Raw genomic sequence first — 23,618 nt, forward strand, 5'->3', positions numbered from 1 at the left:
CTACAGTAGTACATGTCTATATTTAGTACTCGTACGGTACTTGTACCATAATGTAGCCGCTACTCATTAGCTCGTCTACACGGTGCTAACGAATTGAAGGGGCTACCAAGCTACGCAATGGGAGTCGTTTGCACTAAAACAATTCCCGGCCTCAACCTCCATCAAGTAAGTAATTGTCTCTATAATGTCTCTATAATGCTGCCTCTATTATTGAGCAGTCTCTTCACGCTTGTCCCTTGTTATTACCACCCGAACTCTATCACCAAATTCGATCTCGTACATTCCTGAGCTCAGGTATCGGGAAGAGGGACTTGCCGTATGGGTCGACTTTAGAGCTCAAGACGGAAGTGCACCTGGGGAATGAAAAAACAAGTGTGTTTAAGATCCGCAGGTACACCACCGGAGATAAAAAAGCAAGAGTAGTGAGAAAAAGGGGTTCTCGTGCTGTAATTGTACAAGTATGTACTGGAAATTAGGCGAGGACTGTACAGGCCGCGATATTACGTACTGACAACCCTGTTCCTCTAGTCGGCAGATGCCCTTGAAATGCTCACCGCATGTTTAATTGGCTGGTTTGTGTTTCCACTGCGTGTTCTTCTCTTTTCACCTCCAATTTGCTGCTGTCTCTACCTGAACTCAGATGGTGACAAACATTGGAAGTCAAAAACATTGCACCAAGGAACAAAGGTCTACTTCTGATTCACTTTGTTTTTCGATATTTTCGCGACCGAGACCTGAAAGACGACTAAGGGCGAAAAAAACACAGCGACGCGGGAAGGCCAAATAAGCAACCGAAATGATACGATTGATTGATTAGATTTGACACGAGGGCGAAGCGTTTGAGACACCCGTCAGGTCCAATATGACATGTGTCTGCCCACGGCGAACAAAGTAGGTTCAGGAAAAACAAGAGTACAGAAAAAGAAAAACGGAACGGGGAAAAAACTGGGAATAAGCACACAGCAGAGAGTGTCCCACACCCCACAATGAATGTGCTTTAGCGAAAAGCCATCAGTAGTACGGCTTACTCCAGATGAAAGGGTTGTAAGACAAATTAAACTAACAAACTGCGAACCAGACACACGCAAATACTCTCTCGGGTATCAGTCAAGCCTCGCCTACGACTCTGCCCCTGTCTCACCCTACCCTTGTCTGTTCGCTTGTAGCTTTCAATATGATTTGGGCCATGTGAAAATCTTATGCACATATTTTATCGTGGTATGCACTGAACTGAGAGCAAAGTGCGACAGTGGTGAACGGCTGTGAGGAATGAAATAACTCTGGTGGATAGTATAACTACCAGTCGGCAGGGGCCTACAAGTAGGTACGGATTTCGACACATAGAAAAGTGATGAAATGGACACGATACCAACTCATCGGCACTATCTGCCCCGAGAAGGCCCCGGAAATCCCTCTTATTAATACTTATCGTTTCTCTCGCCCTACTTTGCATGTTTTTCCTATATAGAACGCAGATCTCCCACATTACTTGGAGCACGACAAGAGGTGTTGTAGCGGACGTTGAGTCTAAATGCGATGAGCTTAACGCTAAGCGGCAGCTAGAGTAAACAAGCGAAAAGTGATTCGCACAGAAGGTGTATGAAAATGGCGGTGCAATATAAAGGACTGAGTGCGCTCATTTGTTAGCCCCCATTTGGCCCTAAGCACAATGTCGACCTCGGCAGCACCAGCGACCGATTATACGCCGATTGAACAGCTGTTGGCGTTACTACCAAAGCTATTGGAGGGAAACGGTAACCTCGCCACGGTCACACAACTGCTCCCTCATGGAGTTTTGGAAACAATTCTCAACTCACCCTATGGACCCGCGCTCGTAGACATTCTCAACCAGGGCGTGGGAAATCGACCACTGGAGTACTCGGATCGAGTGCTCTCAATTCTGCCCATCCCACGATACGCATGGACAGGAACTGGAGTGGTGCAGGTACTCAAGATGTCTCATGAAGTGATTGGCAACAACATTCCGCCATGGCTGATCAACATGGTCATGACCACACAAGCAAACATTTTCGGTAACTTCCCCAACAGGAAAGACATTGCACCTAGTGGTGTTTTTGTGGCCGTCTTCTGTATCCTGGCCTTTGGCCACTTTTACGTCTTCGGCAAGGGAGTGTCACGAAAACACTACTTCTGGCCGTCATTCGGGCTCGGTTGGCATTGCATTCTTAATACAATTGGCTACGGCCTACGAATCGGCTGGGGAAGAGACGTGACCAACATTCGAATTGGCATTGCATCCACCATTCTCATTGTGGCTAGTGTGGTCTATGTCAACGCCATGAACCTGCTTCTGGGACACCGAATTCTCACATACAGACATCCCGAAACAGGAGATTCGACGTGGTTTGGTACCCTTATGATTGTCAACTACATTGTCATCATCGGTATCATTATCATGGCCATCTGTTCCCAGGTGACCATCTTCATCTACTTCCTCGACTACGAACATTGGCGTCAAGCAACAGGTGCAATGCAAGCAGCGTCTGTATTTGCCGTTGCGGTAGCATCTGGAGCGCTGATCAACATCACCATCGCATACTCGCTCCCCCGTGGAGCCCTGGCACTGCATAACGACGACAGAAGACGTCTCACCGCCTCGAACATTGAATCCTACGGCATCTTCTGGTACCCTCCGAAGTACTCGCAGGTTTTGCAGTACGAGGCTGACCCCAGTGCCAAGCTGGACTCTGGCAAGCTCGCCGCTCGAGTGTTGAACGGTCGAGACCTTGGTACCTCCACTATCATCATCATTATCACCACCGTGCTTCTTACCGTGTCTGCTGCTCTTAGATGTGCAACCACCTTCATTGGCTCCCGGTGGGAGCCCAATGAGGCCCCCATCTACTCGGGTACCCTCTTCTACATTGGCTTCGGCGTGTTTGAGACCATCACTAACGTCATCTACTTGGTGACTCGCATCGATCTGCGTTTCTACATCCCCGATTGGCCCCTCAAGGGTTCCGGACCGCTCACCATCAAGCCCGGAACCATGGAGATCTACAGAGACCCCTATTCTGCACCCCCCAAGCCCGGCCCCGACGGAAAAACCAAGTCTGTCAACTATGGACACTACGCCAACGCCGCTGGCCTGGACTACAACATCCCCGGCATGCCCACAGACGGCCAGAAGCTCCCCCACACTGGTGTCTCCACCAGTCTGGCCCACAACATGGCTGCAGGCATTGCTACCCCCGCTACCCCCGGCATCGCTCAGATGCCCGGTTACACCGCCACTGGTCTGGAACATACAACACCTGGTCTTACCCCAGGTATGACCCTGACCCCCGGCTATGCAACCACACCAGGATACAACTTTGTTCCTGGTACCGGAATGTCTACTCTGACTCCCGGAATGGCCACCATGACTCCCGGCATGACCCCTGGCATGACCCCTGGTATGACCCCAGGTATGACTCCTAGTTTCCCCGGCATGATGAGCCCCTCTATGAGCCCCGGTTTCACCATGCCCCCTGGCTTTACATCTGCAACTCCCGGAGTTCCTCCAGTTGCTGCTACACCTAGTCTTTCTCGATCAGCTCAGGGCCACCAGGCTTCTCATGCTCTGGCTCGAGATCTCGGAGAACGAGGCCCATCGCCTGCAGTTGGAAACTTCCAGGAAGCCACCTCTCTGCCCTCAGACTCTTCCTTCAGAGAGCCTACCCCCATTAAGCCTCCTTCCCCTGTGGGTGCTAATTCTCCTACTGTCGGCCAGGAGCTCATGGGAACCGTGCCTCCTACACCTGCACACAAAATGGCTCGTACTCCTCTACCTGCTGCTACTCCTGCTCCCATGCCGGAGGTTACCTTTGGAGATCCCTCTTTGGCCTCTCCTTCTCTTCATGAGCCCATGCCCAGCATTGTGGCTCCTGAGGCCCCTCGAATTCCCGAGATCGTTTCTTTCCCTCAGACCCCCTTCCAGCCTGAGCGACGAGCTGTCACTCCTGCTCATTTTCCCGAGCCCATTCTTTCTCCCGCTACGCCTGCTCAGTTCCCCGACCCTCACACCTCCATGTCCACTTTTAGTGGCTCGGTGACCAAGTTCCCTACTCTGGCCGAAGCCTCGTATGGTACACCCCAGATGGAGCGAGTGTCCATCCCTTCTCCCATCCATGACTACGATCCCCATTACGGGCAGCCTTACGAGGAGCCTGAGGACGAGTATCGACGCAGCGGCGGATCCGAAGAAGCCATGTAGGCTTCGAGTTTAAGCTGATTAAACCCGCTTGGACATTTATTTATTGGCAGGGCACTGCCGCGCTAACTTTTTAGTACATGTAATAATTATGAATTTTCTTAATGATCTCGTCAACTGTACTTTTGAGACTGCTTTGAGTGTCGGCACTTTTTTTTCAACCTCTCAATGTCGATCTTTCGACACAACTGTATGTACGTATGTAACCTTCCCCACAATAGTCTATAAGTAATTCAGACAGGTACATAGGCCAAAGGATAAGTGCGTGACCAATTCATAATTATACCAGGAAATATAGAGGCAAAATTAACTCACTTCTGTTGAGCACTTCTCGTTCTTATATCCAGTCTGTGTGACTCTTATGATTTATTGTCTCCCTCTTGCATGTGTTCAAGGGCTTATGACATGCCCAAGTGGCTGTCTCCAAGGTAATGTCGATCTTTGGATGCATGTTGAGGAAAAACGGGGTGAAAAAAGTGCAGAAAACGGCTCAAGCTAAAACATGAGAGCAAGCGATACACATGTAGCTATTCGGGGCGAGTCTGACCGCAGTTTGATCCCAGCGGAGTGGATTAGAATATTACAATGGTTCGGGAATTGCAGCATCTCTATCACCTTCAGTCCGCATATTTCCAGTCGCTGTTTTAATTACACTGACAGATATATATAAAGCATTCACTAGAATACATACTGTACAGTATTGTACTTGTACAATTTCAGTAGCTGACATATGATCCAAACACGGCCAGACATTCAATGAAACTGAGCTTGTGTCTTCAGCCGCAAAACAGTCCAGACACACACTACGTATGTACAGTAACGGCGGTTACTTTTCAGATCAATCTTCACCTTTTTTTGCACCTGTGCAGCACCCCAGAGCAGAAGTCAGTCTCATACAAACCATCGGATTAACACCAGTTGAACGGAGAAGTACCCGAACTACAGCAGTAGACATACGTTAGCCACACCATAGTTGGATTTACTCAAAAGTGCAGCACATCTCGTAAAGGCTGGCTACGAACCATGATCAGTATCACTTAGGTGAAAGTTACGGTCTACTTGACTATTTTGAGAATTAATTGAAATTAAAATTACTGGTAGTTATATCGGGCTTGTAAATTAATTGGACCGCTGTGTGAGGTATAATATACCTAGCATCGGTTACCCTTGCCACCGCACTTGTTGCTACCCTTGTTGTACTGCTTGGTGGGTCGCTTGTTGTAGTGAGTGGGCTTGCACTGCTGCTGCTTCGCCTGGACAGTCTTGGTATGGACCTTGGTGACAGTCTTGGTGACCTTGTTGCACTTCTGCTGGGGCTGGGGGCACTTCTTGGTCAGAATGTTGCACTTCTTGTCATGGATCATCTGCTTGAACTTCATGATGTCTGCAGGCTCCTCGGGGGAGTGCTCGATGTCAGCAAAGTCGAGTCCCTCGATGTCTTCATCGGTGATGACGGGAGAGGCCACGGCGACGGCAGCGAGAGTGAAAAGAGCAATTTTCTTGAACAGCATTGTTGAAACGGTGGATGAGATAATTGGGTGTAGTTTGTAATAGAAGAACAGGAAGACCGTTATATAGATTTTCAGGGCCTGTTGTTTTTAGCTACACCCATGTAACATCATGAGATCATGGCTCATGTAATTACCATGTTGTATTGCACTTTCCAGGTACACACAGGGGGTCACGTATGTACCTTTGTTCCACGATGCACATCTGTAGGGTCTGAGATGGTGCCCAAGTTCCACTTTCAGAGGAACTTTGGACCTACTGAAAAGTCCTGTTAGTGCCTCCAATGCGGCTTCGTTTCTGTCGAATCTTCTGGCGCTCCCTTGCGTCAAAAGCAGGGTCGAGGTACAAGCCCAGGGGTTTTTCTGCAGGGTTGCTCACGTTTTTCGAGGGCCCAAGTCTGATGAACAGAATGGGAGATCCCAGCGAAAAAATTCGATGTACTTTGAAACGGTTGAGTTTGGTGATCTTGTAAGCCAGAATACCTGTATCGACGGATTTGTCCTCAGCGAGATCTGACGGAGCAGAAGAGTCAACCTCTGTATTTGAATCGTCACTCTTCATCTCTAGCGATTTCACCTTTTCCAACAAGGAAGGAGACAAAGAGTCCTGGTCCAACCTGGGGCTAGAGGAGGTGTCTGGAGTAATTTCCGAGCCAGGGACCCTTGGCTGATCGTAGGCGATAACCACTGCCTTAGCTCTTTCCTCCACAGGACCCCGCTGCACCTCCTTAACCCCCCACACCTGTTTCAGATGAACCTCGATGGTGTCAATCTGGTTTAGACCTGCCACCAGCATGGCCCAGGGCAGCTCTCGCCCACGGGATGAGATTGAAGCAATCTGTCCTAGCTTGCTAAATAGAAAAAGTTCATTGAAATGGAAGGTGATGATGTCACGCAGCTCTCCAACACTGATGTTGGGGCTGACATCAATGTTGAAGCTCTGAGGGTCGCTCGAGAGAATATCGACCGTCAGATGGCGCATGATGGCGACGTCAGAGTATGGCATGTCGAATTTCGCACTAGTGGGTCTTAGGCTCGGACTAATCTCGTGCTAGCAATGCATGCATCCCACACGCAGGCTATATACAGGTTTTTGAATCTTGCGCTATCGAGAGGAAGTAGCAACTTGAAAGGGATATGATAGTCACAGTACATATAAGTATACAGTACGAGTAGCCTAACAACTCGAGCGGGGAACGAAGAGCTTCAAAAAGTTTTACAGCAAAAGTCGGCTTGGCTCGGAACAGACCACTTGTAGACATCTCACGTTTGCACGTGCCACTGCTTACAGTGCCAGTACAGGTAAGATGCTGCAAAATAGCATACGGGTCATTGTAGACAACGCACGACAGTGAGTCTAGCTGGAGTTCCGAGCATGCTACTGAGAGTCTGTTAGAATTCAGTGAATAGAGCAGAATCGACTGTAGCAAACAAAATGGGATTTGGTACGCTAAATCCTATATGTATTCATCTTCTGACTTACTTGTGCTCTAATCAAGTCAACTTTATTTTGTCATCTCAACAATACAAGTAACTAAATAGAGATAAATACTTGGTATATTAGTGTAAAAAGAGTAAGTAAGGAGTAATATTGTGTGTTGCACAATGTTTAGACGTGCACTGCTTACAGTGTCGTACAAGTATCGAACCCGTACTATAATCACGTACTGTACTTGAACTCGTACTCGTAGCTACCGCACGTACTGGTACATTCTGTAGCTATGTTATTGATCAAACAGCTGCAAACAGTTTCATACACTTTTAGATAGAGACCCAAATAACTCCCTGTCTTGATACCACCAACCGGTACCGCTACTTCTCTGCCATTACAGTATGTGCTCGTACTGTATAGTCTACATGGCTCCTACTGTATTATGGAATAATCACAATTAATCAATTAAATCTTACAAAATCAACTCAGTCGCTCAGACAAGTCGGGCTGCTCAAAGTGAAGATTGATCTTCATGAAACCGTTCTCGCCAAACTCAATCTCCTGCTCTCCGTTCTTGATCTCCGCCACGTTGACCGACCATCGTCCAAAATGCTCCGATCGGCCAAAGGTTCTATCCTCCTTACAAGAGATGACCAGCTTGGCCGTGGGCTCGGCCTTGAAGGGCACCTCCTGGTTAATGTCATAGTCCTCTCGTTCAGTGGGTTTGATTCGCTTCTTCCACAGTTCTCGGTCCTTTCGGCCAGACAGATACACCTTGACCTGGAGTCGGTCGGTGCCCTGAAAGCCTCGAGCTCGAAGGATGGTTAGAGTACCGGGGAAGGTCTCGCCCTGGAAGAGAGCAGCAGCTCCATGGTTGGAAGCAGTGCTGTTGGCTCGAGAGTGGCCAGTTCGACCGGTTCGGCCGGTTCGAGAGCTCATGATGCTGCCTCGAGTGTCCGAAGGAGACAGATGCGAGTCCATAGACTTCCGCTCCATGGACTTTCGAGCATCGGGCATGGCAGGAGCCTTGAGATTGTGATCACCATCGTTACCCTTGTCGTTGCCTCCTCGGTTAAAGGGGTTGATCTTGGAGCCAACCTTGTCGAAGTCTCTCTCGATTCGGCCAAAAGGATTGTGGCTGTGATGTCCACCCTGCTGACCATCAGCAGAGTCCACGGGAGAAGCAGAGGTGGGATCGTCCTCGTGGTTGGAAGCCATCATGCCCTTCATCCGAGCACCGAGTCCAGACCGTCGAGGCTGGTCTTGGCCCTCGTTGACGGCATCAACATCAACGTTGGGATCGTCATCGTAGCTGGCGTTGGCAGCTCGATGACCTGCCACCTTGTCCTTGAGACCGCTGAAGGCCCCGCCAACAGCATGACCTGCACCTCCAACAGCGCCTCCAACGGCACTAGCAGCATTGTGAGCACCGTCCATAGCACCACCGAGATGAGGGTGGCCAGAAGTGGCACCAGTGTCAGTGTCAGCAGCATGGGGGTTTCGAGCAGAAGAAGGACCGCCAAAATGAGACACTCCAGGCTCGCTCTCGTTGAGGTCGTGCTCAGAACCGTGAGTCTCGCCATCATTGGGGTCTTCTCGCATCTCTCCCTCAGAGTCCTCGTCACCCTTGTCCTTGTGTCGGCCAAAGATGGCTCGCTTGAGCTTGGAAGCTCCTCGGTGCACACCATGGCCCACAAAGCCAATACCCTTGATGGGGGCACCAGCGACAGAGGTGATGATCTTACCAGGGGTACCGACGGCACCACTCATCATACTCTTACCCTGCCAGGTCTTGGGAATGTACTCTGGCGAGAAGTTGAAGGCAAGACGGATGGATCCAGCGTGCTCTCCATCCTCACCAAAGAGGTCTAGCACCTTGACGGCCTCCTCGTGAGGATTAATGTCGGAAAGGTCGACCCGAGCCTTTCCGAGGAAATCGTCATCAGCAGGACCCATATCCCAATCCCAAACGTTGACAGTGAAGTCGGCCTTGATCAGAGACGATATCGCCATCTCAAAGAACTCGTTCCAGACCGGGTCCAGAGTCTTCTTTTGGGTCTTGGTCTTGAAGACACGCTTGCCCTCGAGGTCGAAGACAGCGTAAGGATCAGACTTACCACTTCGATCGGCTGCAGGCAGATCGTGGGCGTCCAGAACAGACACTTTGAGGTAGCCCATGTTGTCCAGGGACTCACAGGGGTCAATGGAGAACTCCAAAGGCAGGTACCAGGCGGACATGACACACTCACAATGGCCTCGCTTCGTGTCAAACGCCATGGTGTAGTCCTTTCCGTAAGAACTCTTCAAGAAGTCAAAGGTGTTCATGGTATGCGACCCCAGGAGATGCTCCTTTCGCTCCTCGTCAGTCTCAATGCTCTTTCGAGAAGTCAAACGTACGGTAATCTTGGACTTGTACAGCTCTCGAATCATGGCGTCCGAAGTCTCGTTGCATTCGGGATTGTTCTCCTTGATCTTACCAGACGACCACTTGGGAATGGCAAACTCGTCAAACAGCACCTGCAGGTAGCACTCCTTCTCGCCAATTACCTTGTAAGACTTCATGGTAAAGGGCAGCAGACCAGTGTCGTGGGAGACAATCTTGTCAAAAGGCCAGTCAAGCTTGCCCTCAAAAGCATCACCACCGGAAGATTCATCGACACCGCCAACAGGGTGATCAGCCTCCTCGGTGGTGTCTTCGTCAACGCCCTTGGACTTGGGATTAACATTGTCGCTCTGGGCACCTGCCTTATCGGCAGCCTTAGCGGCCTTGGTCTTGTCCTTGGCAGCAGCAGCCTTGGCCTTAGTGTCGGCCTTGATCTTGGCCTTCTGCTCCTCGGGAGTCATGGCCTTAGGGGTGTCAGCCTTAAGAGTGCTGTCTCCCTCAGAGCCGTCCAGACCAGTGCTGTCAATGGCCCCACTGTCGGAACCCTTGGCGGTGTCGTCGTTGTCGTTGGACGCAGCCTTGAGATCAGCCTGAGGATCTTCCTTGGCAGCTCCACCACCCCACCACCCTCCACCACCCTCCTGCTTGGAGGCGCCGGACTTGACGGAAGCAGCAACACCTTTCTCTTTAGCCTGTGCAGCCTTCTTCTCGTCAATCTCGGCCTTCTTCTTCTGCTCGGCGGGAGACATGACGGGGAGACAGGGGTAGAAGGAGCAGTAGAACTCCACTCTACCCTTAGGAGACTTCTTTCCCAGCTGAAGCTCACCAACATGGCCCTTCTCGTCGACATAAGGAACGTAATTACCATCGTCATCGGTCTTGATGATAGAAGAAGCACGGTGCTCAAACTTACCGAGAGATCGATCATGAGACACTTTCTCAGAGTCCATACACTCAACGGTAATTCGCTCGTGAGATGAGTGGACCGGAGCGTAGATGTACTCGTCCCAAACAGGGTCCAGGTTGGCAGTAATTGTTCGAGTTCGACATCGGGCATATCCTCCGACCAGAATTCGGACGTATGGATCTACCTTGCCGACGGTCTCGAGGTTTCGCAGGTCAGTAGCCTTGATGATGTGGAATCGGAGCACACCAATGGGTTCAACGTAGCCGGAGCCGCCACCAACACCAGACAGACCAAGAGGTTTCCAGAGAGCAGTGATTCGCATTCGACCAGCGTCGGCAAAGTCGTGCCAGTCCTCTCCATCCTCAGTGCTCTCAACCAGATCGTCGACAGTCTTCTGGATCTTGCCAATAACAGGATCAGAAGACATGCCTCGAGAGTCCTTGACAGTGAATGAAACCTTACCCGAGTCCTTGTCTGTGACGAGGAACTCAAAGGCGTCGTCCCAAACGGGGTTGTTGGACCGCTTGATCACGTTGGTGTTGTGCAGCAGCTTACCATTGAAGGCCAGCTCGACGTAGGGTGACAGTTGGCCAACCATGGATAGCTTGGGATCCAGGTCCTTACACTGGTTGATGACCACTCGAAGAATACCAGAGGGGGAGTCGGGCGGAGGTTCGGTGGTACCATCCTCCAGAGTCTTGCCCTCTAGCACGGGGAACCATCGGGCATCGTAGATAAGAGTTCCCTTCTTCTTTCGGCCCTCCAGCACCTCGCCATGGATACCCTTCTGCTCGGGCTTGGCCGAGACAGTGTCCAGGTTCATGGAGACAGAACCAATGGTCTTGTCGGTTCGGAAGTCGTTGAAATCGATAATCTCCATTCGCAGCACTTCGGTAAGGTTGTTGACCAGCAGGTACTTGGTCTCATTCCATCGGGGGTTGCAGGTATCCTTCTTGACGGAGGTTCGGCCACATTCCTCGTTCTTGAGCCAGAAAATAATGTAGGGATCCACTGTGTTGCCAATTCGACCAGAGCCCTTGAGGTTGCCGGCTCGGTAGACAGTGATAGCCAGCACACCGACAGCAGAGTCCAGAGCAGAGCCAGAAAGCATCTGCTGCACGTTGAGCTGGAAGGCGTTGGGGGCGTACATCATAGGACCAATGTTGGCATGGACCATTTCGTGGATGAAAGAGGTAAGGCCGGGGATGACGTTGATATCGAAACCGAGAGTCTCTCCTCCAATGGGCTTAAGCACGAAATCAAAGTCCGGAGGCTCGAGGAAGGAAATATCGACAGTCTGGATATGGGGGAAGAGGGTCATCATTCGGATTCGGATTCGTACGTGGCCGGAGAAGGACATGTCCTCCAGCAAGATGGGCAGAGATTTGGAGACAACACCCTTACCAATTCGGACAGACAAAACAACCTTGGGGTTGACCTTGTTCTTCAGCTGTCGAGCAGTCAGATCCTCGGTATCGTTGGGAGTGAAAGAGAACTTCCAGTCCATGATAGACACGTCGTCCTCAGTCTTGGGGAATGTCCGAACATGGTCGACTCGAGGGGGCTTGGTTCCCAAAGTGAATGACTCAATGGCCATGGACTCAATGAAGCCGGGAGTGGAGCCAGCAAGCACCTGGTTACCAATCTGGACCACGGTGGCGGCCAGAACGGGCTCGTAGATGACCCAGAACTTGACCATGAACAGGTTGAGCCACTCCATGGTCTCCTCCTCACTCTCGATTCTCTTGACAGCAGCTTCTCGAGTAATGTCGTCTCTCACGTTTCGTCGCAGTCGTCGGATACTGGTTCGATAGTAGGTTCCGGTGACGGCAAGCACGAGAATCAGCCAGGCGGTTCCTCCACCGAGCTTGGCCACAAGGAAAGACAGCACACCAGTCACCACAATACAGGCAATGTTGTGGTACCAGTCGCCGTAAAACTTGTTGGCAATGTACTCCTCCAGTAGAGTGGACTTGGTGATGAGGTCGTCGGCCTGCTCGTCCGAAGTAATACCCATCTCCTCAGACCATCCACCCATCTGCTTCCATCCGAGCTTCTTGGGCTCGGGAATTTGATTTTTCTCCATGTTCTTGGCAGCCATCTTCTCGATGTACGCGCCATCAATTGAGTCGGACACTTTGCCCTTGTCTTCTCCCTCAGCCTCGATTCGGCTCGACAGGCCAGGCACACCGGGACCACCTTGGATCAGATCAAACTCGTCAGCTGTGGCCTTTCGGTCCATGGGAGTATAGTTCTTCTGGTAGGCTGCGTTTCCTGGTAGCTTGTTGTCGGGAACGGCGATGGCGCCTGCCTTCTGCTCAGCAGTTCGCTCCTGAGAATTGATATGGGTGTCGTCCACTTTGTTGGGCACCGAGTTCTGCTGGTGGTGGGCTTTCTTGGGGTCAACAGCATTCTGATTGGCGACTCCGGCGACGGGGAACGCGGTTCCAGCGGGCCGGTCCTTCTTGGACAGACCGGGCTTCTTGTTGGCATCCACCACAGCAGCGTTGGGAGCAATGTGGTCACGGATCTTGTGACTGACACGTCCGGGCATGTCACCGAGAGAAGGGTTAGAGGAGTCTTCGGAAGCTCGTTGGGCGCCTTGGTTGCTGTTGTTGTTGTTGTTGTTGTTGTTGTTGTTGTTGGTTTTGGAGTCGTCGCCATTGCCCATGCCGACGGAACTCATGACACCGTCAACAAACCCCTGCGACTTGGAACTCTGGGACTGGTCATTGTCCAAATATGTTTCTGGACGGCCGCCTGAGTGCCCGACCTCCTGGTTCTGATTGCCAGAAGCAAAGTGTGGGTCGCTCATCTGTGTTAGACATTGTAGGGGGTTCTTGTCCAGTAGGGTGACTTGCTCGTCAGGTGGAGTCATAAAGTCGTACGATAGACAAATTGACGGTGCAACTGTCTGTGTGTACGCAATGGTTCACGTGAGTGTCGCCCAGTAATACTCACACTGGTAATGGCCTATATGGCTCAGTTGGTTAGCAGTGGTGCGGGTTTTGCCAGAGAAAGAAAGGCAAGGAGCTGGAATAAAGGCAACGAGAGGTGCAGGCGCAAGCCAGAACAATGGCTATTGTTGGAACGCGAGGGTTTGGGTTTCACCCACTTTAGCAAGAGTTAGAGATGAACTTTAGAAAGACGAGCTCGGGGAAGATCATTATCGGTACAATTGTAACTACAAGGGCTGTGTTCACACAAGTGCAGACCAGCACAGTGAAATAAATTGTGCAGTGTCGTTCCTTGGTAGCAGCTCTTGTTAGTAGTACTAGTGTGCGACCCACAGCTATAGCCCACACCCACACTAAATGCAGAAATAAGGCGGATCACCGGACTAACAGTAACTGGGGCATTAGACACAGAGTTGAACGTTGATTATAGGACTGTGCATTGCACTGGCATGGTTTGTGTTCCCTACAGGCGGCCTACCCTTTTTTTGGCCGGTTTTACCTTCATAGCCCGGTTTGGCTTCTTGTCTGGTTTTTTTTGCTTCCAAGCCTTCTTCGAGATGTTCTGTCTAATAATTAATATATCCCAAGCCGCGCGAAGTGGCCCCCTGATTTTCACTCACACGTCACATTCCAACGCACAAAGCATGTATGGAAGAAGCACAATACGGAGATAAAGACAAACGTGTCATTGGTGGTCGGGGAGACCACAGACGATTTCTGTCAACGTGTCATTTTCACCCTAAGCGAAGACTTCCATCCCTGCTGTCGGGTGTCGGTGCATCTCTCTTCCCACACAGAAAAGCTGTTCGCAATGTACTTGTAATGACAGCAAGACCCATCGTCTCACTCCAGCAACATAAGTGAAACACATTCCAAATGTACAGCCGCTGCGGGACGAGCTATGTGCAGGCACACAGGCCATTTTTAAGGGGTACTAAAGCACTGGCGATTTAGAACTAGTGCGGTGCATTGTGATGAACTACAAGTCGATCATTGAGCGCTTTTGACATTACTGTAATGACTCTGGCACGTCTCCTTTTCTATAATTTCTACACTGGTATGATAGTTACAGACAGTCCTAATATTAGACATTGTGAGGTGTAACCTGTTCCCAGCCCAGTTCGGCAGAGCTCAACGTTCGAATGGGTCAGACCCTAACCTCTGGTTGTTGGATAGAATTACCCTGCAGATGATGGTAGCCGCACCTCAAAACCAAAAACTTTGCCCTGTATCGACTGAGCCCTACCTATTCTGACTGTTCACACGCGCAATCACACTGTCAACCTCCGACCTGCTGCATCACAACACCTCCCCCGCAACCTCCACTTGTCACATACTGTAGCTCGTTCGCCAAGAAGTGTCAGAAACCCAATCCATCCAATTTTACCGCTTCCCCAGTCCAACTAAAAATACGAGCAAGCTAAACTAATCGCTACCTAATCGCTATCAACAATAACAAAAATGGCACCGCCTCTTAACAACCCCAACTACCAGCCCCAGCAGCAGAACCCCAATTACCAGACCAGAAATAATGACGAACCGTCCAATGCGTGTCTCTACGTCCTTGCCGTCTTCTTCCCCTTCGTCGCCGTGGGAATCAAAAGAGGAGGCTGCTCGGGAGAGATGTGGCTATGTTTACTCCTGTCCTACTTCTTCTACATCCCAGGGTTGATCTATGCCATCTACATCATCCAGCAGGACTCAGACAAAAGGCGAGCCCAGGACGTTGAGCATATGGGACAGGGCTATGCTACACAGTACCAGCAACCCCAACCCATCCAGCCACACTACAACCAGCAGCCCCTGCACCAGCAGCAGGCTTACCCTACTGAAGGCACATACCCCCAAGTCGCTCCTGCTAAGCATGAGCCTGCGCCCATGACTCAGCCTCCTGTCAACCAACATTCTGGCGTTGCTCCTCAGATGCATTCCGGTATTTCTCCCCAGGCCCCTCCTCCTACCTACGCTGAGGGTCCCTCACAGCCTCTCCATGAGAAGGCTCAGTATGTTCCTCCCAACTAAATATTCTGCAACTCATCAAACTACTACAAGTAGTACATACTGTAATACCAAACAGTGCATACTGTCCTCGTACAATAATGTGAGTGTATGTTCTGTATTATATAATATCATTAATGCGCACAATAATTGGATCCAGTACAAGTACGACGTACGATACAGTACATTCGTAGTTACTTGTGTTTGTACTCGTCCCCCTGTACTCGTACTGATACGATATATACACTGTGACGAGTAGCCACGGCACATCCGACAAATCTCCAAACGTTTGCTGACCACAACGTGGGCCAAACCACAAACACTCTCTCAATAACATGAATACATATAAATACATTGACTATAAATAGTGCGTTTGACCCTAACCTGTCTCCTTTTCTCCATCCGACTCACACCACCTAGTAGATCTCTCCTATTACCACCATCTAACCAGCCTTCGACTTGGCCCACTGAAGACGCTCGTTCATCTCCTCAAAAGGCCGGTTTAGCTCAAGATAGTCTTTGAACTCCTGGTAAAACCGCATGGTGCAGTAGTACTTGTTGCCATGGGCCTTCCACAGCCACTTCTCCTCCACCAGCAAACTGATGGCAGTGTTGGCCTGGTTGATGGATCCTAGACGAGCCAAAATCATAGACAAATCGTCTTCGAGAGCATACACACCCTTGTCATCCACTCCACCAATCAATTGCCGCTCAAACAGATAGCTGATGAACTCCCGAATGAACTTGACCACAAGTAGGTTCTCCACATCAATACCCGAAGTGTCCTGCAGAGCAGTGGAGTCGTCCTTTGACGACCACACCAAGCATCGCGTTTCTTCGTTCAGAGAGTTCTTGACGACATCCAACTGGAATCCAAACTCCGAGATGTTGGTCTGGATCTCTTGAATCAGTTTCATGAGCATCATAGGCTTGTTCCTCTCCCACTCAACGGCTTCCACATCCATGTATTCTGGATATTGGCGAATCAGCATGTAAGCATCTTCAATATCCATCTCACCACATTTCATCATAGCCTGGGTGAATGCTTGTCGTGCCGTCATTGTGTGCTGTGATGTTGATGATAAAGCCTACGCGCACAGTGAACTTTTTTGACGCGTTTTCAATTTAGCTTAGCGTCCAGAGCGTGAGGTGAAATGTGAAAACGGCTGTAATACAATATACAGTAGCTACAAGTGCATTATGATTAAAGAGATGAACACAAGTAGCTGAGTATATAAATGAATAAAATCAAATTTATCAATTTTTTTTTCATCTTTTTTTCAAACGACATTGAGGGCGAGATGACTCCCAGTGGGCCGTGCGGCGATTAATAGGTACGGTTTATCGTGTTGTAAGGTCGTCACGAGTAATTGTGCAAAATGAGACCAGAACCTATGGAAGCACTTATTCTGTAGCTATAGCGGGTCTCAGTTTACCAATCCTCTCCTGATGAGTGCTCTCTAACTCTTTCAAATACTCGTCGTCATTTTCGTCCACCATGGTACGGCCCCTGAGGTTCTCGTCGTTCCATAGCGTGTATCCGTCCGTCTCAAACTGTACAAGATGCTTCTCTGACAGCTTTGAAGGTAGTTCTAAAGCCAAGATCTCCTCTTTCGTCATACCCGAACATACAGCCGTCGAGTAGGTCCAGCATCGCGCAGTATCTGTGTGATTGTACCCTCCTCCCCCTAAAACCAGAGTGGGCTTCTTCCACGAAGCGACCTTGCGAACAATCTCACCCAGACCAGGAACACTCAGGTTCCATTTTTTATGTTCATCAGTAGCCAGTCCATCACATCCAAGTAACAGGACCACCGCAGTAGGCTGATAGGCCTCATAGTATCCTTCAACAATACTATGGAACACTCGGTCCAGAGACTGGTCTCCAAACCCCTTTCTCAAAGGCACATTGGCAGTATGATACTCGCCAGGGCCAGACCCACAGTCAGAAAGTGCACCTGTACCAGGAAAAAATCCTGTATCGTAATGATGTAAGGAGACACAGAGAACATTCTTGCTGTGGAGAAAGGCTGCACTGACTGCGTCGCCATGGTGAAGATCAACATCAATATACATAATCTTCTGATACTGCTTCCGCATCTCCTGGATGCCCAGAACCACATCATTGACATAGCAGAACCCAGATGCAGCCGACCGCTTACCATGATGTCTTCCTCCATACCAGTTGATGCACAGTTGGTGTTGTCCAGACATAAGTTGCCTCGCACAACTCAATGTAGAACCAGCAACAAGTTTGACATACGCGTCAAGACCAGGAAAGATGGGGCAGTCGTGAATAAGTCCCATCTTGTCCAACGTCTTTTCGCTTTGACCCTTCTTCAACACCGCCGAAACATACTCCAGACTGTGGTATCTCTGAAGTTCAGCGGCTGTGGCAGGGGTTATGGGTATCAGCTTGTATGACTTGTGCAATTGAAGGGCCACCAACAATGAGTCGACCAGAGCAGCCCGGCCTTCATTGGAGGGTCTCCCAGAACATACTTTACTGGCCAATGGATGAATGCAAATTCCTGGCATGCCGACAGTGTATTGTACAGTTTCAAACGACGTGTCTCCAAGTAATTTCGAGTTAGGTTTACGCGTTATGTCCCTATTGTAAATCAAAATCGCAGCCATACAGTAGTTACTTGAACACCAATATATACAGTACATGTACATTAGTTGAATATAAATTCTATTATACACTTGCTGCTGTGAGCTTCTATAAATAATTACTATTAGAGATGAATCATCTGCCTCAATCGACCTGAGACAATAGACTGAATAAACCACTCTCTATCACCAAGCACAATGTTAGCCCAGGGAAAACGCTGCTTGAAGTTCCGAACCACCTGCTCGAACTTGATGTTTTGGGCATTGGCCTGTAGGTTCAAGATCAGAACCGTTCTGCTGGCAGGCGACTCAGCCGAGTCGCTCTCATTGATAGTGAATTCACTGAGAGCATCCTCAAGCTCCCCACGGCTGAAGACGGCTTCAACGTAACTAGGGTTTTGCCCATGAACTAAAACTTGAACGTTCTGATCATGTGTATCGTTGCCAGTGATCACAAACGTGGCAAGAATATCGGAGAGAACCGTCTTCCGAGACTTATAGAGACTGAGAAGACTGTGCCTCTTCAAGAAGATCGAAGACGCCTGGTCGCCCTGAGCGTTGATCTTGTTCCAGTTGTTCGAGAACTCCACAATATCCTGATTACAACAAAGACCGAAGTCTACCTGTCCACGAGGCAAAAGGTAGGCAGGCCAATCATTAAGAATAGCTGTGCCACCAAGAACATCGTTGACAAATGCAGTGTTGAGACAGGGCCACCCCATAGAGAGAGCCTGCAAGTACTTAGGCGTACGAGTGTGAGAGTTAGAGATGACACACCCAAATCGCATACTGAGAGCCTTACCGTTAATGGTGGGCTCGCCATTCTCCCACTGAAATAGGGACACGAAATCCTCGTGGATGGTGCCGCCTCCAGCAGTGATGGCATTAATGAGTTGTGTACGCTCACTTGGTTTGTCCTCTGTAGACGTCACAAGAAAGATGCAGCCTTCGAATACGGCCTTGCTCACTGGAGGAGCAGGGGCGGGAGAAGGAAGGATGATAGAGTGCTCCCGTAGGTATCCAAGATCCCTGCTTAGGCTGTTGTTGGGCTTGCTGGCAGTTGAAACCGAAGTTGAACGTCGCGTCTCTTGTCGACGAGCAGAAGTAGTCTTCCGAGGAGGGGGAGAAAGCTTTCGCACGGGAGTAGGGGAGACTCTCTTGATGGGAGATCTCATTGGAGGAGGAGGGGATGAGTAGTGGGGAGCAGGTGACGACATGACCACTTGCGTATCAGGGTATTGGGGGGCTGAAGAACTGGATGCCTCAACGTGGTCAATCTTTGTAAGCTTCACGTTGTCTGGGAATTCGAAAGACACTCCCGCTCGGAAAGATCGTTCTGGCAGCTTCAAAGAATCAAACTGCTTTTTCGTCAAATGTATCTGGCTCAAATGAACTACTCCCACCTCGCCACGATTCAAGAACCGAACCTCGAACGAAGTGTACCCATCCATCGTGGCTACTGTATCTGCCACTTCGCCTGGGGCCGTTACACCACGGACAATGACAGCTCTTCCCCTTGATGATCCCTTAAAGACAGTGACTTCCGTATCAGGGAGAAATATTAGCGGGGTAAAGGGGCTTCCGCTGCTTGAGTATGGACTCATCTCGAGCTCGTTGGGATTATTGGTAGCGTAACAAAAAATCAACTTCGCAGTGTCATCCTCATCACACATTACTCTAGTAGGGTACCACTTGTTCTTCCATCGCACCAACATAGTCAGGTACTCAGTCTGAGCAGTTTCCGGCGTAGATGTGATAGACTCGGGGATCACAGTCCCGTCCTTCACATGAGGAGCCTGTGTATGACGTCGCAGGATCTTCTCGTGACTGGTGCTGGGAGAGACATTAGAGCTTTGAGATGGTAGCACATAATTTTCCTCATTAGGGGAGGCGGATCTGTCTCCAAACGTCGATCTGTGACGCTTGCTGTTCGAGCTGTCTGGGGCAAGCTCTTGCGTATCCGCCATCTCCTCGGAGAAAGACCGTTTTCTGCCATTAGCACCCCCGTTATCAGGCTGCGAATCGGCCACTTCATCATCAGACATGGACACGTCGTCAGACCCATCAACCACAGTCATTCTTGACATCCTCGCTCTTCTCACAATCAGAGGGCTTCCTTGAGAAAGTGTGGGGCTATGTCTGCCCAGAGCAGATCTCCTTGGCTGGATGCTTGGATCTTGACTATGGGGAACTTGAACAACAGATTCCTTCGAGGGTCGCAAGGGAGTTTCCAGCACTTCCTCATCCGAACAATCATCCATAACTACAGGCTTGCGCGCAACTCCAGCTCCGGCAGGTGTGGCCAAAACCTGGGTCTCTTGGAAGTCGAACGACTCAGGGGTCTCTTGGATAACACCAGGGTACGATATGCGACTTTGGGGTCTACCACGGCTAGAGCCTCTACCGGAGCCGTCGTTGTCTGTGGCCTGAGAGGTGTGCGAGAGCCGGGCTGCTCGAGAAGACGGAAATCTCATTGGTGTCTCAGATGGCATAATCTGAGTGTCGGGGATATTGCCATCGTTATTTCTGTTCTGGTCTGGGGAAGATACAGGGGAGCTGGGAGTTTGTGTGAGCTCCTGAGTGTCTGGAATGCTGGTAGGGTCTTGTCGGCTTTTCGGAGCAGGTGTACTGAGATCGTTGGGCATAATTTGTGTGTCTGGAATATCTTGGCTGTGATGATTATCAGATTGTGTATCGGCCTGATCATTGGAATTGGGCATGATCTGGGTATCGGGAATATCGAGGGCATGGGGGTAGGCTGGCAGTTCCTGAGTATCGGGAAGGATCATTGTTTCATTGTGAACGTAGTCATTGGCGTCTTGGGTAGCCTCTTGAGTCGCATCTTGCGTCACTTCCTGCGTCACTTCCTGCGTCACTTCCTGCGTCACGTCCTGAGTGATGTCCTGGGTGATATCCTGGGTGTCATCGGGCATGCCTGCCTCTGAAGACTCAGGGATAACACCTGCCTCAAGCTGGTCATCTATCTGAGATTGCGACATGTCTCCATCTTCCAGGAACCGGCCAATGCCAAAAGAGCGCTCGAAATCAAACGGCTGAGCGGGTCCTTCAACTCGGTCCGAGGACATGTCGGGCACGCGGATGTCTTCCTGCGTGTCAGCTTCGTCCATAATTGGGTCAGGTGCCGGTCGACGCGGACGTCCACGATTGGCAATTCGTCGAGCACGAGCGTCGTCTTCCCACTGAGGATCAGGCTGGGTCTGTGTTAGTGTACGTGTCTGTTTTCCTTACCACCAGTCTCAATACTCACGTCAAAATCGTCCATCAGCGTGTCGTGCGATGTGCTCTTGTTATGGACCGAATCTGTGGTGACATGCAAGTGCTTTAGCAGGGATGAAAGTGTATACGCGGTTGGTGCGCGAGGGAAGCTGTAAGTGCAAGAGATGGGTGCAAGCAGAAAACGCATATCTTGGCGTTGGAGTAACGTGTAGAAAAGACGGGGTATCAGGGTGAACCTGGCGATACGCTTATACACAAGGAGTATAAGCAAACCACAGACTCATTGTATCCACCACTTTTAACTGTGTTAGCATATGGCTCTACAATGCTTACTCGAAGCCAAAGTACCAGACTACATACTGTACACTGACACAACTACATCTATACTTCTATTCTACGCTAACTACTGTCTATTTTTTGCCAGCAGCAGCAGCTTCGGCGGCCTTTTTCTCGGCGGCTGTGTTAGTCATGGAACTTGATGGCGTTGTAGACTCTCCCTTCACCTTCACGTCTTCGCTCTCTACTCACCCTTGGCCTGCTTCTGACGCATGATTTCGGCGTCAGATTCCTGTCGCTTGGTAGGGTCGCCCTCCTTCTTGTTCTTTCCGGCCTGCTGCTTCTTGAGGTTCTTGAGTCGGGCGAGTTCTCTCTGGTTTCCTCGGGTCATGTTGACAGATGGTGTGTGTAATGTGTGACGTCTGCAACTCCCAAAATTTGGGCTTTTGGACTCTCAGTTAGCATCGTGACATGTGCATCTGGGTGCAGTGACCAGAAAAGCAGCTACCACCAACAGTTGGGGCATATTTTCACGTATTTACAGATCATAATGGCGGCGCATAAACCCAACTCCCTCACTTATCCGAGTGTAGTACTTGTACTTGTACTTGTTCTCGTACTCGGACCACAAACTACAGCACTACGAGTAGCCAGGTGTGATTCAGGGTTAGGGTTTCCACTTGCAGGCTCGTGTGATGTATGATGCAGCAGCATCTGGACATCGGCACTTGTTAACTACAAGTACAACAATCATGTCTGACGAAGAAGTGAAAAACGCGTCTGGAGGCGAGGAGGACGAAAAGCTGGCTGCTGCCAAGAAGCGGGTGAGTACAATTGCGCCATGGGACATTGCCGACCTTACTAACCCAGTTCGAGGAGCTCAAGAACAAGAAGAAGAACAAGAAGAAGAACAAGAAGAAGGCCAAGGATGACGAGAAGGAAGAGACTCCCGAGGTAGAGGACAAGGAAGAGGTAGACGTCAAGGACGATACCAAGAAGGACGATACGGATGATGAGAAGAAGGTAGTGGAGGAGGATAAGTCCGAACCCACAACTACAACAGAAGTTGACAAAGCGAACAATATCGAGGAGTCAGACGAGCTCGACAAGATCGTCAAGGAAAGTGTCAAGGAACAGAAGGAGATTGCTGATGCTACCGAGACCGATCTTGCTGCGACTGCTACTATCGAGCCTCCCAAAGACATTGAGGTGTCTCCTCATCTTGACACCATTGTTAAGGAAGAGGTTCAGACTCGAACCGATATTGCTGATGCCACAGAACAGGATCTCAAGAGAGAGAAATTTGATAAGGCCGACTTTGAGGAGACCGCTGCTACTGCCACCCTTGCAGTGGAGGCTGGAAAGAAGTACAAGGAATACGAGATTCAGATCTCGGAGCTGCAGGAAGAGCTCAAGACCCTCAAGCTAAAGCATGAGCAGGAGGTGTCGAGTCTCAAGGAGGAGCTGGCAGCGGTGAAGAACGAGCGAGAAACATACAAGGCCCGATTGGAAGAGTCTGGGAGACAAAAGCAGAGAAGTGCAATGGATCGACCTGAATCTCGGGGAGGAGAGTCTGAGGTCTCTCTGTCTCCTCCCATGCCTGCAAGCAGTTACCGACCCCGTGTTGGTTCCCTTGTGGACGTCGATCTGTTCGATGTTTCTAACGCCCGACAGGCTATTGGCAAGTGGACCGGATGGCAGGTTGATCTGCGACAATGGCGAAGCCAGGGTATTGGCAGCGTTGTTACTTTGTAGGGAACATGACGAGATGCGTTGATCGTGCCTATGAAGTATCCACCATACCCACAACTTATATTTACATGAATTTTTATATGACAACAAATAAGACATTACACGACGGCATGTACAGTAAGACCATGGCGTGTAATAGGAGCGCCTGGGGAAATGTATAGACATAGTTGACCTTGCCTTATCTTAGCTGATGCTGGATCACGCTTCACGTAATTATGAAGCTTCTATGGCAGGTATTGTGCCATACCGCTAACCGCCCAGTATCCTGAACATCCAACAATCTACGACATCTACGGGATCCAACGACAGAGGTACTACTCATACCAAGACTACTCGCACAGA

The 23,618-nt window shown here is 50.0% G+C and overlaps 9 protein-coding genes and 1 pseudogene across 9 annotated transcripts; 3 read left to right on the top strand and 7 right to left on the bottom strand.

The window, feature by feature from the left end:
- Window positions 1-1,669: 1,669 nt before the first annotated feature.
- Window positions 1,670-4,216, top strand: YALI1_E36641g (uncharacterized protein; the record flags this gene model as incomplete). Its single annotated transcript, XM_504621.3, has 1 exon — window positions 1,670-4,216. The coding sequence occupies one exon, from the start codon at window positions 1,670-1,672 to the stop codon at window positions 4,214-4,216; it is 2,547 nt and encodes an 848-aa protein (XP_504621.3).
- Window positions 4,217-5,364: 1,148 nt separating this feature from the next.
- Window positions 5,365-5,724, bottom strand: YALI1_E36682g (uncharacterized protein; the record flags this gene model as incomplete). Its single annotated transcript, XM_504622.4, has 1 exon — window positions 5,365-5,724. One exon carries the CDS (start codon window positions 5,722-5,724, stop codon window positions 5,365-5,367), a length of 360 nt encoding a protein of 119 aa, XP_504622.2.
- Window positions 5,725-5,977: 253 nt separating this feature from the next.
- Window positions 5,978-6,727, bottom strand: YALI1_E36692g (uncharacterized protein; the record flags this gene model as incomplete). Its single annotated transcript, XM_504623.3, has 1 exon — window positions 5,978-6,727. One exon carries the CDS (start codon window positions 6,725-6,727, stop codon window positions 5,978-5,980), a length of 750 nt encoding a protein of 249 aa, XP_504623.3.
- Window positions 6,728-7,633: 906 nt separating this feature from the next.
- On the bottom strand, window positions 7,634-13,321 carry YALI1_E36758g (uncharacterized protein; the record flags this gene model as incomplete). The annotated part of the gene is made up of 1 exon (XM_504624.3): window positions 7,634-13,321. One exon carries the CDS (start codon window positions 13,319-13,321, stop codon window positions 7,634-7,636), a length of 5,688 nt encoding a protein of 1,895 aa, XP_504624.3.
- Window positions 13,322-14,861: 1,540 nt separating this feature from the next.
- YALI1_E36773g (uncharacterized protein) lies at window positions 14,862-15,422 on the top strand (the record flags this gene model as incomplete). Its single annotated transcript, XM_504625.4, has 1 exon — window positions 14,862-15,422. One exon carries the CDS (start codon window positions 14,862-14,864, stop codon window positions 15,420-15,422), a length of 561 nt encoding a protein of 186 aa, XP_504625.4.
- Window positions 15,423-15,841: 419 nt separating this feature from the next.
- On the bottom strand, window positions 15,842-16,459 carry YALI1_E36789g (uncharacterized protein; the record flags this gene model as incomplete). The annotated part of the gene is made up of 1 exon (XM_504626.1): window positions 15,842-16,459. The coding sequence occupies one exon, from the start codon at window positions 16,457-16,459 to the stop codon at window positions 15,842-15,844; it is 618 nt and encodes a 205-aa protein (XP_504626.1).
- Window positions 16,460-16,802: 343 nt separating this feature from the next.
- YALI1_E36805g (uncharacterized protein) lies at window positions 16,803-18,077 on the bottom strand (the record flags this gene model as incomplete). Its single annotated transcript, XM_504627.3, has 1 exon — window positions 16,803-18,077. One exon carries the CDS (start codon window positions 18,075-18,077, stop codon window positions 16,803-16,805), a length of 1,275 nt encoding a protein of 424 aa, XP_504627.3.
- Window positions 18,078-18,136: 59 nt separating this feature from the next.
- Window positions 18,137-21,294, bottom strand: YALI1_E36837g (uncharacterized protein; the record flags this gene model as incomplete). Its single annotated transcript, XM_504628.2, has 2 exons — window positions 18,137-21,229; window positions 21,280-21,294. The coding sequence occupies 2 exons, from the start codon at window positions 21,292-21,294 to the stop codon at window positions 18,137-18,139; spliced, it is 3,108 nt and encodes a 1,035-aa protein (XP_504628.2).
- Window positions 21,295-21,768: 474 nt separating this feature from the next.
- YALI1_E36844g (Truncated form of YALI0E31280g, Misc non-coding, gnl|GLV|YALI0E31280g [Yarrowia lipolytica] similar to uniprot|Q9UTF0 Schizosaccharomyces pombe 4F5S homolog (SPAC1705.02 protein), similar to Saccharomyces cerevisiae YDL085C-A; ancestral locus Anc_2.381) lies at window positions 21,769-21,915 on the bottom strand (annotated as a pseudogene).
- Window positions 21,916-22,219: 304 nt separating this feature from the next.
- On the top strand, window positions 22,220-23,279 carry YALI1_E36847g (uncharacterized protein; the record flags this gene model as incomplete). Its single annotated transcript, XM_504629.3, has 2 exons — window positions 22,220-22,348; window positions 22,395-23,279. The coding sequence occupies 2 exons, from the start codon at window positions 22,220-22,222 to the stop codon at window positions 23,277-23,279; spliced, it is 1,014 nt and encodes a 337-aa protein (XP_504629.3).
- Window positions 23,280-23,618: the final 339 nt, after the last annotated feature.

This window comes from Yarrowia lipolytica, chromosome 1E, assembly GCF_001761485.1.
Source record: "Yarrowia lipolytica chromosome 1E, complete sequence".
NCBI lineage: Eukaryota > Fungi > Ascomycota > Dipodascomycetes > Dipodascales > Yarrowia > Yarrowia lipolytica.